The 12,899-nt window shown below is 49.3% G+C and overlaps 1 protein-coding gene across 4 annotated transcripts in view; it reads left to right on the forward strand.

Annotated features, from left to right (window-relative positions):
- Positions 1-890: 890 nt before the first annotated feature.
- The window catches only part of SCAI (suppressor of cancer cell invasion), a 111,735-nt gene continuing 99,726 nt past the window's right edge, over positions 891-12,899 (forward strand). For 3 of the 4 annotated variants that reach the window (XR_003996729.1, XM_030535267.1, XM_030535269.1), the window contains exons 1-2: positions 891-1,858; positions 3,642-3,686. Coding sequence is in view for 3 of the 4 variants with exons in the window: in XM_030535267.1 (XP_030391127.1) it covers positions 1,806-1,858; positions 3,642-3,686 (98 nt within the window). In the remaining variant the exon portion in view is untranslated. The remainder of the gene's footprint in view (positions 1,859-3,641; positions 3,687-12,899) is intronic. The other variant, XM_030535268.1, reaches the window with a different exon arrangement.

The following is a 12,899-nucleotide window of genomic DNA, read 5'->3' on the forward strand; positions in this document are numbered from 1 at the left end:
GTCGATCTCCCCCCATAGTGTAGACCAGCCCTTATACTCGGATTGATCTGTGAGTATCTAATGTAACAGCTAACAGTAGCTCTCAAGATACAGAATGATAATGTACCATAACTACTGCTCTGTAACGTTCCATGTTGCAATGGCTGGCTGATAATCAGACCTGATCACTAGGGCCTTAGAGAGTAAGAGGTTAATGCTGTCTGAGGATACTGTGCAAGGCACTGATGTGACCTGCTGTAAAGACAATTAAAATAATAAAATCCATCTTAACTGGGTAGTGGCAACTTGAAAATCATGCTTCTTTCAGAAAATGGTGTTCCTGCTGTTATTAATGGGACATCTGAGGCCCTGAACCTGCAGTTGTTTCCAGATGGGTAGACCAAAGGTCTCCTCATGGGTACAGGATCTACCTGCATGGATCCAACTGTGAGACTGAAGCTTTAGGCTGATATAACAGAGATCAGAGAAAGATCTATTTTCTCAGTTTGTATTTGTGCATTTGACAAGTGTCATAAAAACAGTATCCAGTTTGTTCATGCCAGAACAACCCGAGAACTGCATGTTTAAAATTATCTGAATGGTCAAAAGGTGAAGCATGAAGTAGAACCGGTCTATCTAGGTGTGACCTTAGACCACACATTGAGTTACCATGCCCACCTGAAGAAGACAACAGCTAAAGTTAAGACTCACAATAATCTTCTTAGCAAGCTGGCAGGTTCATCATGGGGTGCTTGTGCTCCAACTTCGCGGACGTCAGGTCTTGCCACCATGTATTCCGTGGCGGAGTACTACGCTCCAGTTTGGAGTTGATCGTCACATGCCAAACTGATGGATATGCAGTTACATGCTGCCATGTGTATTATCTCCAGCACCCTGCATCTGACTCCACTCACATGGCTTCCAGTTCTGAGCAATATTGCTCTTCCTCATATCGGATGAGAGGTTGCCACTGGCAAGTTACTGGAGAAAGTACACGCCAACCCAAGCCTGCCGCTGCACAATAACCTTTTAAAACCACCAGCTGCACGTTTGCCGTCATGATGCCCATTATGGTCTCATCCGCCATGCCAGGCGGTTAGGGCGGAAACACTCGGGCGAGAGGAATGGGATATCTGTTACAGTCTCCAGCCAGTTCCTCATCATTGATACCACAATCTGCCCGCCTGGTTTTGACCTGCCCCGTCACCAGTGGTCCCTGTTGAAGAGCTTCTGGACCGGGCAAGGTCTCTGTGCAGCTAACCAGTATCACTGAGGCCTTTGTGACAGACAGCCTTTGGGTAGCTCTGGTGCAACACAGATGATGACGCACCTTGTTGCTGAATGCCTGCTGACTAGGTTCAGCGGTGGCCTAGAAGAACTGCATCACGCCACTGAAGATGCCATTGCTTGGCTAGACGACCATGCACATGATAAATAAAATGATCAAGCTGTTTGTGTGTCATTCTTGAGCAGTAGCGATCAGGCAGCCCCTGGTGTAGGCAGCTTCCAGGTGCAGTTCTGCCCTTCCCCGCACGGTGGCGCCCCTGCCTCCCGCACAGCCGCCCCTGTCCGTATCTAAGCAGCAAGAGCCATACTCGCTCTTTCAACCTATCCTGCTAGGGAGATGGCATGAGAGTGACGGAGGCTGCAGCCAGTCAGAGAGCGGAGTCACCCCCTTGTCTAGCGATGAGCCAATTAGGACCTGGAAAGGGCGGGGAAAGTCCGCCCCCAGGCTAGTGTGAGGCGGCATCCGAGCTCCCCCGGCACCGAGCGGCAGCGCTAGCTGTAGGAGCAGCTTCGCCGCGGAGCTGGCGGAGGCGGCGCGGATGGTGAGAGGAGCCGCCCGGCAGCGCCTGCCCCGCACTGGCCCGGCCTCCAGGTGAGGGGCTCCGGGTACGCGCGCACGGGGGGGCGCTGGGCAGGACCGCGGGGGCGTCACGGGGGGGCTCCGGCCCGGCAGCAGGAAAAGCGCGTAAAGCCCCCCCCGGCCTGCCGCCCCCCCCCGGCCTGCCGCCCCCGACTCGCCTGCCCCCCCTTCCCCCCCCCGGCCTGCCGCCCCCGACTCGCCTCTTCCCCCCCCCCCAGCCTGCCGCCCCCCCCGGCCTGCAGCCCCCGACTCGCCTCTTCCCCCGCCCCCCCCCCGGCCTGCAGCCCCCGACTCGCCTCTTCCCCCCCCCGGCCTGCAGCCCCCGACTCGCCTGCCCCCCCCGGCCTGCAGCCCCCGACTCGCCTCTTCCCCCGTCCCCCCCGGCCTGCAGCCCCCGACTCGCCTGCCGCCCCCCCCCCCGGCCTGCAGCCCCCGACTCGCCTCTTCCCCCGCCCCCCCCCCGGCCTGCAGCCCCCGACTCGCCTGCCGCCCCCCCCCCCGGCCTGCAGCCCCCGACTCGCCTCTTCCCCCGCCCCCCCCCCGGCCTGCAGCCCCTGACTCGCTTGCCCCCCCCCCCGGCCTGCAGCCCCCGACTCGCCTGCCGCCCCTCCCCCCCGGCCTGCAGCCCCCGACTCGCCTGCCGCCCCTCCCCCCCGGCCTGCAGCCCCCGACTCGCCTGCCGCCCCTTCCCCCCCGGCCTGCAGCCCCCGACTCGCCTGCCGCCCCTTCCCCCCCGGCCTGCAGCCCCCGACTCGCCTTCCCCCCCTTCCCCCCCGGCCTGCAGCCCCCGACTCGCCTTCCCCCCCTTCCCCCCCGGCCTGCAGCCCCCGACTCGCCTCTTCCCCCGTCCCCCCCGGCCTGCAGCCCCCGACTCGCCTCTTCCCCCGTCCCCCCCGGCCTGCAGCCCCCGACTCGCCTCTTCCCCCGTCCCCCCCGGCCTGCAGCCCCCGACTCGCCTCTTCCCCCGTCCCCCCCCGGCCTGCAGCCCCCGACTCGCCTCTTCCCCCGTCCCCCCCCGGCCTGCAGCCCCCGACTCGCCTGCCCCCCCCCGGCCTGCAGCCCCCGACTCGCCTGCCCCCCCCCCGGCCTGCAGCCCCCGACTCGCCTGCCCCCCCCCGGCCTGCAGCCCCCGACTCGCCTGCCCCCCCCCGGCCTGCAGCCCCCGACTCGCCTGCCCCCCCCCGGCCTGCAGCCCCCGACTCGCCTGCCCCCCCCCGGCCTGCAGCCCCCGACTCGCCTGCCCCCCCGCCCTTTAACTGCCCGGGACCCCCGCCTGCCCCCCCCGTAACCCCGACTCTCCTTCCTCCCCCGCCCTTTAAGTGCCCGAGACCCCCGCTTGCGCCCCCCCGTAACCCCGACTCTCCTTCCCCTCTGCCCTTTAACTGCCCGGGACCCCCGCCTGCCCCCCCGTAACCCCGACTCTCCTTCCCCTCCGCCCTTTAACTGCCCGGGACCCCCGCCTGCCCCCCCCCGCCACTCTTACCCCCCTGCTCTGTCCCGAGTCCCTGTTGCCCTGTGCAGTGCCCCCTGCTGTGCTCTATTCCCTGTGCCTTGCCCGGTCCCTCCCTCCCCGCCCGCCTGCCTCACTTGCCCCACTGGACCCTCTCCTCCGTGAGCTCCTGGGGACCGGCCCCTGCTCAGAGCCGAGCGGGCTGCCGGTGCCTACCCAGTGCTGAATGATGCCAGGGAGATCAGGATGGCAGGGCGGACCCTGGAGCCTGTTCCCCCTCTGCCTTTCCTGGTGCTCGTCCCCTGGCCCTCCAGGTCACTGCCTTCTCTCTCTTTCCACCTCCAGAACAACAGGCCTGGTGGAGAAGCCTTCTCGCAAACGGAAATCCAGGTAAGATGGTGATTTCCCATCCTCCTCCTTTACTTTGGTGATGGCTGACTGTGGATAGGCAAAATAGACCTTCTTCCGCACCATGCCTGATTGCTCTCCCAGACACTTCTACAGAGCCTCCTGCTACAAGATCAGGCTCGAGACTGGCATAAGCAAAAGTGAAGCACATTGAAATCAATGGGAGTTGTGTCCCAGTGTATTCAGTCAAAAAATGAACTCTTCTGTTAGTCCAAGAGACCCTAGTCCAAGTGACAAGTATCGGAGGGGTAGCCCTGTTAGTCTGGATCTGTAAAAGCAGCAAAGAATCCTGTGGCACCTTATAGACTAATGGACGTTTTGGAGCATGAGCTTTCGCAAGTCATGCGTCTGATGAAGTGGGTATTCACCCACGAAAGCTCATGCTCCAAAACGTCTGTTAGTCTATAAGGTGCCACAGGATTCTTTGCTGCTTCTAGTCAAGTGACATGTCTGTTAATTTCCTAGGAGAGGGTGAGGGGATTGTAAAATGGTGTCAAAGCTGCAGACCAAGGCAGATAGTGCATTGTAGTGTACGTACCTAATGCAGGTGATAGAAAAACACACACAGGAGAAAATCGATTCTCTGCTTGGGAAGATCTTGAGTATCTGAGAACCATAGAAGTCATTCTAAAGGCAACAGGGGTTTTCTTTCCCACTCCATATGTATATATCTCTGGAGGTGCCAATAGGGAGATGCCTTTGCTTGCATTTAGCATGCAAGTTTCTGTGCCTGTTTATTTAGCCAGAAGAGAGAGGTCTGCAAATCCTTGCTGCTGCCTTGTTCTGTGCACCTAGCCACCTTTCTGGAGGCTAGTTTTCCCTTGCTCTCAACATTAAATTTCTGAGGAGAGGGAAGGGGATTCTGTTGTTAGTCTGGAATATTCTCCAGATTCTGTCTGGTTCAGTGTGGGTTTCATGGGGTCTTTTCACTTGATGGTTTCTGCTTTGTTACAGCCTCTGACAGCACTAGTCTAAAGGTGTTAGTGTTTTGCAAGGGGGAAGGTTTGACAATGGGAAACATACACAACAGTCTGAATACTGACCTGCATGAGATCTTTGTGAGTAAATATTTTATTCCTGCAGTATCCAGACTGGTTAGTATAGAGTGACTCGGGCTGGCCCATTTCCTTTTCCATTTGCTAAATTGCATTAAAAGAGGCCACAAATAATTTCCTAATTTTTTATATGCTGTGGATTTCACAGGAATGTTGCGTGTAGGCAAGTAGCAGAGAAGATAGTTTGTGCCACAGTGAATTGGAAGGGAAGTTGTCTTAGAGACAGTGGCTCTACTAAGGTGTGGGCCACCCTATGGAAAAAGTTTAGGGGCCCCTTGCTTGCTTTCTTCCTCCTGTGTCTGCTGTTCATGCTTTGAACTCCTGCAGTACTGCTGTGCCTTAAGGGCTATTAAAATGAGTTCCATTTTCATCAGTTGATTGATAGGATGCCCAGTGGGTTTTGGGGCTAGGCAGTACAGACTAAGTCAGTTCAGCAAGGTTCACTTCCTTAGTGTGCAGAGAGGGATTTGGGTTGGGAGGGAGATGGAAAAAGCTGCGTGTATGTGTTGAGAATTTTGTTCACAAACTGAAATATTTATAACTATGCTTGTTAATAGTTTTGTGTTGTGCATTGTTATTGCTTCTCTCTCTCTCCCTGTTACTTACTGTAAGAATTGCAGTGACCAAAGTCTTGGTCCTGAACACTTGACTCAGTCCAGACTTCATTGATCCAAGGGTCTTACTCCTATCTCCTGCCACTGAGGATAGGAAGTTACTCCACAAAATCTGTTGAGTTGCAGTGGTAAAAAGCTTTGGGGGCTAGTTATTACTTGAGACTTAGTACTTGTCTCCACTAAGGAATTGTAGTAAAAATTTCCTAATGTAGTTAACATAATTTCAGTTCCACTGGTGGGAGCCCTCTTGTAGATGGGTGGCAGACAGCTGCTGGCATTCTAAATGCCTTTCCATGTAGGCCAGCTCTGTGCTGGCTTAAACAATATAACAATTAAAACTTCAGCATACCCAGGAACCCCTGTCTGCACTGTCTCTCCCACCAGTGCTACCAGCAAAAAAGCTGAAATAGTAATGGCAGTTGTGGGGAACTTTAGCAAAAATATCCTAGTGTAGAGACAGCCACAGTGGTTTATGGAAGCAGCTACTCTTGAGTGCATTTACTGACCTTACACGAACACAGTTGCATAACAGTTGTAACGTGCATTGTTCAGTCCATTGAATGCGTAAGTGATTGGGACCCTTAGCATCACACCTGACTGTAGGTTAGATTTGTGGAAAAAGACATTTAATTTTTATCTGAGATTAATTGGCCTGCCCCCACTCTTTGAATGGTTTGGGGAGTCTTTGTAAGCCAAGCAGTATTTTATTTTAATTGGAACAAACATTGAGTCACTTAGTGACAAGCAAGAGCATCATTCTCCATCAGTCAGGGCTGCCAAAATAATGCAGATAGGATACACAACTACAGCAGCCAGCTACTACGCTACAGAAAATGAGGATCTCTTTACAGAAACCATTTGTGAGGAAAGGAAAGTCTGAAAGTCTTGGCTCTCAAATTGTGTTACAGAGAAAACCAGCTATTTTAATATTGGTCTTTGAAGAAAACTGCGGGAATTCTACTGGAAGTCAATTTCCCAGCTAAATATGGGAAGCTTTTCTCCCTTCCCTCACCGAGACATTAACTTGGTTAAGCTGTAACTGTAGAGACGTGAAAATAATGGCACCCTGTTAATGTTCCCAACACCTCATGTGAAAGGTCAGATCTATATTGTAACAATTATATAGGCCTGTAACAGCTGACGGGCGAAATGGGTACCTTATTTGAATTATGTTGTCTATTTCTATATTGCTGCTATTTATAAAGCATCCAAAGTTTGCCAAATGCTTTACAGACAAATAGGGAGACAGAGTCCGTGTGCTAAGGAGTTTGCAACCTGTCTCAGTTCTAAAAACACTTTGTCTGAAAAACAGCATTGGAAAAATAACTCTTTGCCAGAAGGCTGTGCTATATAAATGTACCATTAACATGCTAGACACTTAAGAATGATTATCTCCATGCGTAACAAACTGCAAATTTTTGTCTTGCTAGTGGGGCTCTGATCTACTATTGGGGGCCACTGCCGCATGACTTCTGCTCGCACTGTACACCATTTTTACACTGGTTTAGTGCCACTGACTTTAATGGAGTTCTGACTTTCACTAGAGTGAAAGAAGAATCATACTCTGTGTGTAGGTATGAATTTGATAACCTGGGTTCATCATTTTGCTGGCTTCTCTGTTGTTAGGCATGGGGACATGAGGCAGTGGGAGCGGAATTCCAGTATGAAAGAGTCTGAAATCTCCTGAGAGGAGGCTAGTTCTCAAATGTTTAAATTAACCGCTATCTAATGTTGTATTTTAAAATGAACAGTGAAGTAAGATCAAAAGGCTGTATTATGGAAGTGTGTGGATGTGGTGTGGCACTCTTGGCAGTGCCCTAGAGAACACTCTGATGGAAGGAAATCAGGGCTGTGCAGGCAAAACTCCCTCTATTCATTTCTCTAGAAATCATGATTGTTGCAGACTTAGGTCTTGGGTCTGTAACATAGGTTACTTATATAAGAGGAGTAGCCATGTTAGTCTGTATCTACAAAAACAACAAGGAGTCTGGTGGTACCTTAAAGACTAACAGATTTATTTGGGCATAAGCTTTCGTGGGTAAAAAACCCACTGCATTGCATCTGAAGAAGTGGGTTTTTTACCAGGAGAGCTTATGCCCAAATAAATCTGTTAGCTTTTAAGGTGCCCCCGGACTCCTCATGGCAAGTAACCTATGAGTATGCAAGCTCCACTTGGGAGGGTGGGGTGATTTCAAGCAACCCGCTGTACTCCATTCTTAGTCTAGTTGTTCTGGCACAAGGGGACAGCATAAAAGAATGGTCTGTGTGTGTGTGGGAGAAGCACAGAGGGTCAAGCAGAGGTCTGCTTCCATGAAGTGTGCTAATTAGCTGCGTACATAAACATTACTTAGCTATTTACATGTGCCGAGGGAGCCCAGTAGGGTCCTGTAATCGGATTCAGTCTGTTTCCCGCAGGATGTTAGACAGAAAGGGAAGAATGTGATCCCAAAAAGCCTCGGTGGGAAGACTTCCTCTTTTGAAGTCTTGTTAATTATTACTGTTATTGTAATAGAACAAGGACCAGACACTGAATTTTGTGATGTAATTAAACCTTCCTTATAATTGCAGAAGCTGGAACACGGAGTTCCCTGCTTGGTGGTAAAGAATTGGTCTAAAAATTATTTCTTATCTGGAGAGTGAATCTTCAGGACACTGATATACTCTGCACATGATTCTCATACATTACTTTCTCTCCTCTCTGACCTGGAGGAAGGGCAGCAAACCAATCTGATGGCTCTCTTTGAGCTTATACTGTCTTCTCCTGTCTTAGTGGAGTACAGTTCCAGTTGGAAGGAAGCCACCAACACCCTTGCTGAGAATGCTAACAAGATGTAGGATGATATGATTACAGCCCTCTTGTTCAGGAGCTAGCCTGACGTGCCATTTGGGCTATCTAGGCAATAATCCAGCTTGCTGTGAGTACATCTCCTAATGATCTAAGCCACATTAGCACCATGTTATGTGATATTATAGCAGTGTCTCTAGATTGAAAAGGGTTAAACTGTCAGTAGCTTTCTGAGGAAGCAAAAAAACCTATCCTGTAACTCAGATGCTTTCCAGGAACTTGGCTCATGTGAGAGGCATGTGCTTTTCCACACTGCTTAAGGTGATGGCTTAGTTCAAGGGGCCCACAATTGGCTCACCCAACAGTTGTTGGCAACTTGCCACTTAATGTGCATGAAATAGAACTGACTGTGAACCCTGCCCCCATCTCTAATGAGGAGGGACAGATCTGAGATCCGATTTGCCTTGCTCTAGCTCTGCTTAGCTGTGTGGGTTGAACTGGGCATGCTGCTCTGGCTGTAGAGTCTGTGATAAAGCTCCATGAACTGTGCTGAGCTCTAAGGCTGCATTTTGGTAGTTTGTCATTTTAACGTACCCAACCCTTGCTGTATTTCAGCAACCTGTCTGCCTTCTAGCCTGTTCCCCTTTCACCCCCTGGTTTCATGAAGTGCTCCAGACCTGTGCAGAGTAGTAGTTTGTTTAAGACTACTGCTGTGATCTTGTGGCTTGTGTGTTGTCTTGAGTATGTGGCAAAATTCACTACTGACACTTGGCTGCAAAAAACCCCACAGAATAGTTCAGTTTGTGAAATGTAAATACTTTGTCACATCAGCCTTCAACAGAGGACGGTGTTGGTTTTTCGCAGACTAGATTGCTCAGACATTCTTTTCTTTCTTTCACTTACCAGCATCCTAAGTTAGCATTTATGATTATTGTTATTATAGTAGAGCCTAAGAGCACCAATCATGGGTTGGTACCTTGTTGCATTAGGTGCTGCATGAACACATGAGATGGTTCCTGTCCTAAAGATATTAGGATGAAACTTAAATTACTAACATAATGCAGCATTGGATGTGGTGTGACACTTATAATGCTTGTGATCAAATTGCTGGTGACAGGGCAGCGCACTTCTTTCCAACCATTTTCAGTAAGAACATCCTAAATCAATGTGTGTTAAAACCCCAGATCTCCTTTGACCTATCCACTGGGGCTTCCTAGGCCTCTGATCCAGAAGCTGGCTGCTTCAGTGACTGGTTTATTTTTATTAACCTGCTGATAATTAAGTTGGTATGAGGGAAGAAAAGGGGACCTGCTGTGGGGACGTCTTTGGACTTTGCTTCTTGTATTCAAGGTAGAAAAGGGGTCATGAGCTGCAGTGAATGGGGAGAGCATGGAGTGTACAGACTGAACTAATGTGGAACAAATTGCCAGAGGCAGCAATGTAAGGAAGAGAAAGTATATGGGAGGGAGCTGGCTACATCCTTGCATGGGAAGCAAGAGGATGTGGCCCCATATAGGGGATGCAGTGTTGTAGGCAATCTAATTTCATTCTAGGGAAAAATCAGTCCGGAAAGGACCTGACCTCCAACAGGCCAGGGTGGGGAGACTTAGTTGAGGCTGAAATTCTAGAACTGACTCCCATTCTTGAAATTAGATTAATTAAAATATGAAAACACGTAAGAGACAAGTTAGGCCCAACCACAACTTGTCTTGGGACGAATAAGATCAGGTGAGTGAGCTGTGGAGATGCTGGATCTTGGCTAGAATCAGCTCTGGGGTGGGAATGTGATGCAATGTGTAGTGTTGGAGGGGGTGCTGCAGGTCCTTTTGACAGCCCTCTTCAGTGGGTGAGAAAGGGAAGAAATTTAGAAAGGAGCCATTCTCATGCGGTTTCTGGCAAGTCTTGAGTTATAGCAAAATAAACAAACCAGTATGTGCTGCACAGCTGAGAGCCTCCACCTGCTAAGAGTTAGTCTTGCATTCTGAAAGACACTGTCTCTTGAGTGTTTTGTCTGGAAACTTGAGCTCATGTTTACTTGTGAAGCAGGAGAGCTCTGATGCTTGCACACTGATTTAAATGGAACACTAGTGATGAAATAGCCCTGGAAGGCAATTGCTGTTCAGAATGACCTGGCCAGTAAGATTTTATTTTCTCTTTTTAAATAGAAAAGATGAGTTCTCATTTGGATCTTCTTGCAGAATGCTGTTTTAGAAATAAGTAAATGTACTATTAATAACCTAAAATACAGCATAATGGGCTCCGAATTTTTAAAGCTGCTTAGACAGATTCATGCTGGTACTAGCTTCTCAGTGACTGTGTTTCAGTTTTATCCATGTGTGCTGTTCTCCACATTCTAGGTACAGTTGTATAACTAGTACTCTGATGTGTTAAACAATTAGCTTGGCATTTCTGATTATAGTAATGAAGAGAATCAGCATATCAAGCATCTTGTATTACCCATGGCTGATGGTTATAAGTTTGATGTTGCATTCCTTGGATGCAACATTACAGAAGTGCAGCGAGCCTCACTTGCAGTGATGTATTATCCTTGCTACCTTTTTGTGAGGTAGGTGATTACTTATGGACAGGGAAAATGAGACCGAGAAATGATTCCAGGTCCCACAGTTAGTTGGGGCAGAGCTGGGGATATTGAACTGTTCTAAAATCTAGAAGGACATGGTGACCAGGAAGAATCAGTTCAATTCACTACAGATAAACAAAAGGAAGTATTATTATATCAGGTAATTTTAAATACAAAGCTTGTTTTGATAAACCTTTTCTATATGTGCAGCATATTTAAGGTAATTTATTTAAATAATTAAGTTTTGTATTTTCACTGATTCTAATTACTGTCCAAAGAGCTTGACATGCATCTGTCACGGAGTCACTGGGCGATGCTCTGGAACTGCACCCCACCAAGCCAGTCAGGACTTTGGGGAACCTCCTCTCCTTTGGAGCAGACTTGTTCAGGACAAGAAGCTCACACAGCTTCACCTCCTGGGTCTCTCCTTGGAGCATTCAGCATCCTCTGCCCCTCCGTGCGCTTCCCACAGCGAGTCCACCCCAGCGGGGTCCTGGGGAAGCCACCGGGTTCTGCACCCCCACTTTGCAGTCAGACATGACTCTCAGCCAGCCAGTAACACAGAAGTTTATTCGATGACAGGAACAGGGTCTAAAACAGAGCTTGTAGATACAGCGAACCGGACCCCTCGGCTGGGTCCATTCTGGGGGGCAGTGAGCCAGACCCTCAGGTCTGCCCTCCACCCTTGACCACAGCCAGCTCCAGACTAACAACCGCTCCCAGCCCCTCCTCTCTCCTCAGCCCCTTTCCCGGGCCAGGAGGTCACCTGATCCCTTTGTCTCCAACACCTTCAGCTGGCACCTTTGCAGGGGAGGGGCCCAGGCCATCAGTTGCTAGGAGACAGAGTGTCAGGCATTTAGGTGCACTGGCCCTTGGCTCTGCCAGATACTTAAGAACTGCCATGGGGACACTGAGGCACCAACACAGTATTCAGAGAAAACATTAAGAACTTTCCCAGTTCGTCACAGCATCACAAGTAAAAAATAAGACATCCATCATTTACAATTGTCTAATATCATAAAAATGTGAGACCTAAATCTAAATAAGTTAAACTATATAATTGCATAATATATACTAGTAGATACTATCTGTAGTACAAACTTAGTGTAAAGGCTGTATTTAGTTGTAAATCAACATGTTTTTAATGAGAATACCCTTTGTTTGGAAAAACAGTACAAATGTAAACATTAAATCAAAGTTTTCTGCTTGCTGATTTAAATCTGTGACTTACATTGCTTTGATTTAAATCAGTCCTCACTGTACTGAACCATGTTAGCTTTATCTTCTAATCATTAGACATACACTCCCTTTCTGCCAGTGTCTCTAGTCTACCACAAAATATATTTCCTGGGGTTGGAGGGGAGGCAAAGTCTTTACACCAAGTCTCTTAAGGAGGTTTCCATGTTTAGTAGAAGAGCGTTCCTCTCAGTAGAGGGAGAGGGAGAGGGAGGACTCTGGTGGAGTGAAAGGTTCCTGGAAGCAACAGTAATTGAGACACCTTCCCTATTATACATTGGCCGGTGTCTGCATCTCATCCTTGTTTCTCCAAACCAGAGGAGGAAGGAGCAGACCTGCAGAGAGAAATTTGAGGCTCCAGTACATCATTCACTGGGGCCTCATCCCTCCCATTTCACTGTACACAGTGTTAGATATGAGGGGATCCCTGGAGCTTGGGGTCCTGATTCTCCCCCCATCAGCCCTGGAAAGTGACTTTAAAACCAATCAGGTCTAAAGATTTCCTCTTTCTGCTCCCTTTATTGCGGATCTAACCTTTTTGCTTTGCAAATGGAAATGTAGCTAATTTGAAATGTATCCTCTTGTAAGATCACACATGCAATTTTCCATGTGGGTGAGTAAGGCAAAATAAATACTACAATACTGGATAGCAGTAATTATAACAACAGCCTCTCCAATAACCACTTCAGTGGCAGTCTTGTCCCCAAAAAAGGTAGGTGTATGATTTTCTTTCCTATGTCTGCATTTGGTAAAGCCAGCCCTGTGAGGTTCTGAGCATTTCTCAGTTATGTCCTGTAGGAGAGATGTATTGCTGGGGAAGTGGATTCCTCTGGGTCTAGCAGCTTAAAATATTAGAAACTAAGACTTGGGTAGCCCAAGCTGAAGTTGCAGGGAGTAGGGACTGGAATCTGACTTGAGTACAGC

This window comes from Gopherus evgoodei, chromosome 16 (genome assembly GCF_007399415.2).
Source record: "Gopherus evgoodei ecotype Sinaloan lineage chromosome 16, rGopEvg1_v1.p, whole genome shotgun sequence".
In the NCBI taxonomy this organism is placed as follows: domain Eukaryota; kingdom Metazoa; phylum Chordata; order Testudines; family Testudinidae; genus Gopherus; species Gopherus evgoodei.